We start from the raw sequence: 3,265 nt of genomic DNA on the forward strand, positions 1-3,265 counted from the left end.
GTTAGCCACTTGAAATAGATAATTCCCCCAATGCAGAAGGGAATTCTTCAAGAGCCTGTAAGGGGCTGTCTCCCTCTCATTCATGCCCATCATGTCTCATTCATTGGCATAAAAACCGACATGTCCCCTAACCTACATCACAGGTGAAAATAGGTGTCTAATAGGAAACTACAGGTTTTCATTCTGAGTCTTTTGTGGGGGATTTTTTGTCACAAAAGCACAAGCTCGGTGTGATTTCCCTAGCTTCTTCTAAGATAAGTCAATTGGAATTCCCCGCTGAAGCCCCGCCCTCCCGAGCACACAAAACCGAGCGCGCCTCCCTCAGCTGCACTACTCTGCCCTGACCTTTGGATAGAACGGAGCTCTGACTTCTGACAGTCGCAAAGTAAACATGGACATCCACAGAGTTTCGAACCACAACCAAATGGATTATAACCTCGACAACATGGAGCCCAAACACGGGAAAATGCTGCCTTGCCAAGAGGACCGTTTAGACAGCGGCCTGGACTCCCTGAAGGAGGACGATCTGGTGAGCGACTTCGAGGAGATGAACGTGAACTCAAGCGAGGAGCACACACAGGAATATGAGCCTTGGAGAACTGCAGTGACCGAGGATGGTGACACGTAAGTTGAATTTTTGTAGACTATTAATTAATTGTTTTTATACTTTGCACATTTCTTCCTTTTGCGTAAATAAAATGGGAGTTTTGCACTCGAGCGCAGCATCTAAACTTCAAACTTAATGCATTGAACAGATATGAAAAGCTGCAAAAGTACGCATGACATTGTCGAAAGTTGCAAGAAATCTAGAGGCCTTTTAAAAGTGTATGTGTGTGCAGCAAAGCACATACCCTGTGTGTGTGTGTGTGTGTGTGTGTGTGTACTTTGGCTGAGAGCGCAGTCTGGGCGGTGCTAAAATCCGCTCTGCGCGTTTAGGAAAGTCCCTGGCCTGATGCCAGGAACTGATAAAGCATCAGATGTGTCAAGCCACAACTGGTGGAAATAACCCGACAAAACTCCATTCTTGCGAAACGCTCCACTGCTGCTGCTTTGTTCTTTCTTATTTGGCTGGAACCACTTCCTCCGTGCGTGTTTTATTTTGAAAAGTACTATTTTAACTTACCCCTCTCTCTCTTTTTCTGTGCCCACAGGCTACTCCACTTGGCCATCATTCATGAAGCCACAGAACATGCCTTTCAGATGATCATTTCCTCTCACAAGCACCCCTTCCTCAACGCACAGAACCACCAGAGACAGGTAAACTCAAATGATTGATCATCAGCTGAATACAAACCTTCCTCATCATACACACAAATTGCCTTTTTAAAGTCAAGATAATAATGAAATCTATCTTTTTAAATGTGTCCTCCGTAGACTGCCCTCCACCTGGCTGTGATCACAGAGCAGCCCCAGTTAGTTGAGCGGCTCCTGAAGGCCGGCAGTGACCCGCGTCTGGCCGACGACAGCGGCAACACTGCTCTCCACATCGCCTGCAAGAGGGGCTCCCTCGCCTGCTTCGGCGTCATCACTCAGAACTGCCAACGCCAAATCACCTCTATGGTGTCCTACCCCAACTACAGTGGTAAGCACTGAGTTAAAATGGAGTCCCTTAAAACTCAGAGATTTGTTTTTACATCAGCAGTTCTTGAATTTGGTTGCTAACTGAGCTTTTCCTGATTTCCTCTTCACAGGACATAACTGTCTCCACATGGCGTCCATTAATGGCTACATTTCATTGGTCGAAAGCCTTGTTCAACTGGGTGCAGACATCAATGCACAGGTAGGCGTCATTAACTCAAAAGGCTTTTAATTTTGCAAAAGGATGTCTTAAGAAAGAGCTCAATGTGATGCAGTAGGAACCTAACAATATTTTGTCATTGTTTCTCATAGGAACAGTGCAGTGGACGTACGTCGCTCCATCTGGCCGTGGACCTCCAGAACCCCACACTGGTCCGTCGCCTCCTCGAGCTTGGCGCCGACGTTAACTGCTCGAACTATGGCGGCTTCACGCCATACCACCTCACATACGGACGTCAGAATGAAGAGATCCGCAGCCAGCTGTACGAGAAAACAGCGCAGGAGCTGAGGGAGCTGCCTGAGAGCGAATCAGAAGGGAGCGATATGGAGGATCTGGACTCATCGGAAGATGAGGTTAGTTTCCGAATTAGGCTCCTCATAGGCAATATCAACTAAAGATTTCATATCATCCTGTCTTTAAAGTATGGGTTCCTAACGTCCTTTTTATTTTCTTTCTTACAGCTTTACGATGACATAAAGTTTGGAAAGTAAACGTCCTCTCCACCGGTGGTGTAAACAGTGAAGCTGCTACTGGGTTGCCCAGCCACGGCCCCCCCCCCCCAAAACGAGGGACTAATCAGTCCACGTCCTCCGTACAGGTCCAAGCCCACAGGTGCTGGTCCTGGAATCAGAAGAACATGGATAAAGATGGCGTCCAGTCTGGTCAAGCCCGGTCCAGATCTCAGAATGATCTGCCCCAAAATACAGCAAGACCACGACCTCCATATGCTCGATGCTGTATAAATATATACTGATGTGAATATACCAGACGTGTAATATATTGTAAATACAGAGATATTATTTTTGTACCTGTACATATTGTGTGAATTTAAACTCTATTAACAAAAAATTGTTCCAAATAAAAAAGATGAATATAAACTGCTTTGACTGGTGCAAGTTTACTTTCCTTCCATGGCCTTTCCACATTGTTAAAAAAAAAAAAGTATAATTTCTCACTTACACAAAGTGACGAGGATGAGAGTCATCACCCAGAAAACAGTCACACTTTTGAAACTGTCTGGGATTTCCTTGTTGGGGCGAGGCCACTGAGTCACCGCGTTGAAAGTCCCTGGGCGGCATAAGAGGAACATAATGTGCTTAAATATTCCACCCTACCGCTGAATAGCAGCTTGGAACTGGCTAGAAATACCGAGGAACTTTTGTAAAGAGGAAGTCTTTTACCAACATGGGAAATGCGACGGCTATTAGTGTAACTGCTGTGCCACAATGACCAGGAAACTATGCAGGACTCTGGGAAGTACAAGATTTCCTTGTCAGCTGATAGATTTGTTCATAATAGTCGGAAATCTTTCAGGAGAATGACCCAAAATAACTGGCTCTAATTCCCAGTATGAAGTTAAACTGGAGCCAGCATTTATTTGGTACTCACAAAATGTCCCAGGGTGATTAGGTTTAATAGCAGTGTGTACTGCATCCAGCCTGTAATTGTCCTCATGGCTGTAAACAT

At 45.5% G+C, this 3,265-nt stretch overlaps 1 protein-coding gene across 1 annotated transcript; it reads left to right on the forward strand.

Moving 5' to 3' along the window:
* Positions 1-321: 321 nt before the first annotated feature.
* Positions 322-2,676, forward strand: LOC115003431 (NF-kappa-B inhibitor alpha-like). Its single transcript, XM_029425190.1, has 6 exons — positions 322-624; positions 1,152-1,257; positions 1,375-1,582; positions 1,692-1,780; positions 1,891-2,151; positions 2,260-2,676. Exons 1-6 carry the CDS (start codon positions 392-394, stop codon positions 2,287-2,289), a joined length of 927 nt encoding a protein of 308 aa, XP_029281050.1. The 5' UTR covers positions 322-391; the 3' UTR covers positions 2,290-2,676.
* Positions 2,677-3,265: the final 589 nt, after the last annotated feature.

The sequence above is a fragment of the Cottoperca gobio genome, chromosome 24 (genome assembly GCF_900634415.1).
Source record: "Cottoperca gobio chromosome 24, fCotGob3.1, whole genome shotgun sequence".
Lineage (NCBI taxonomy): Eukaryota > Metazoa > Chordata > Actinopteri > Perciformes > Bovichtidae > Cottoperca > Cottoperca gobio.

Excerpts from the sequence above, each read along its gene's own strand:
- LOC115003431 (XM_029425190.1), top strand. The coding sequence starts at position 392 with ATGGACATCCACAGAGTTTCGAACCACAACCAAATGGATTATAACCTC. Across the intron at positions 1,583-1,691 it reads GTCCTACCCCAACTACAGTG|GACATAACTGTCTCCACATG; the intron begins GTAAGCACTGAG and ends TCCTCTTCACAG. Across the intron at positions 2,152-2,259 it reads TGGACTCATCGGAAGATGAG|CTTTACGATGACATAAAGTT; the intron begins GTTAGTTTCCGA and ends TCTTTCTTACAG.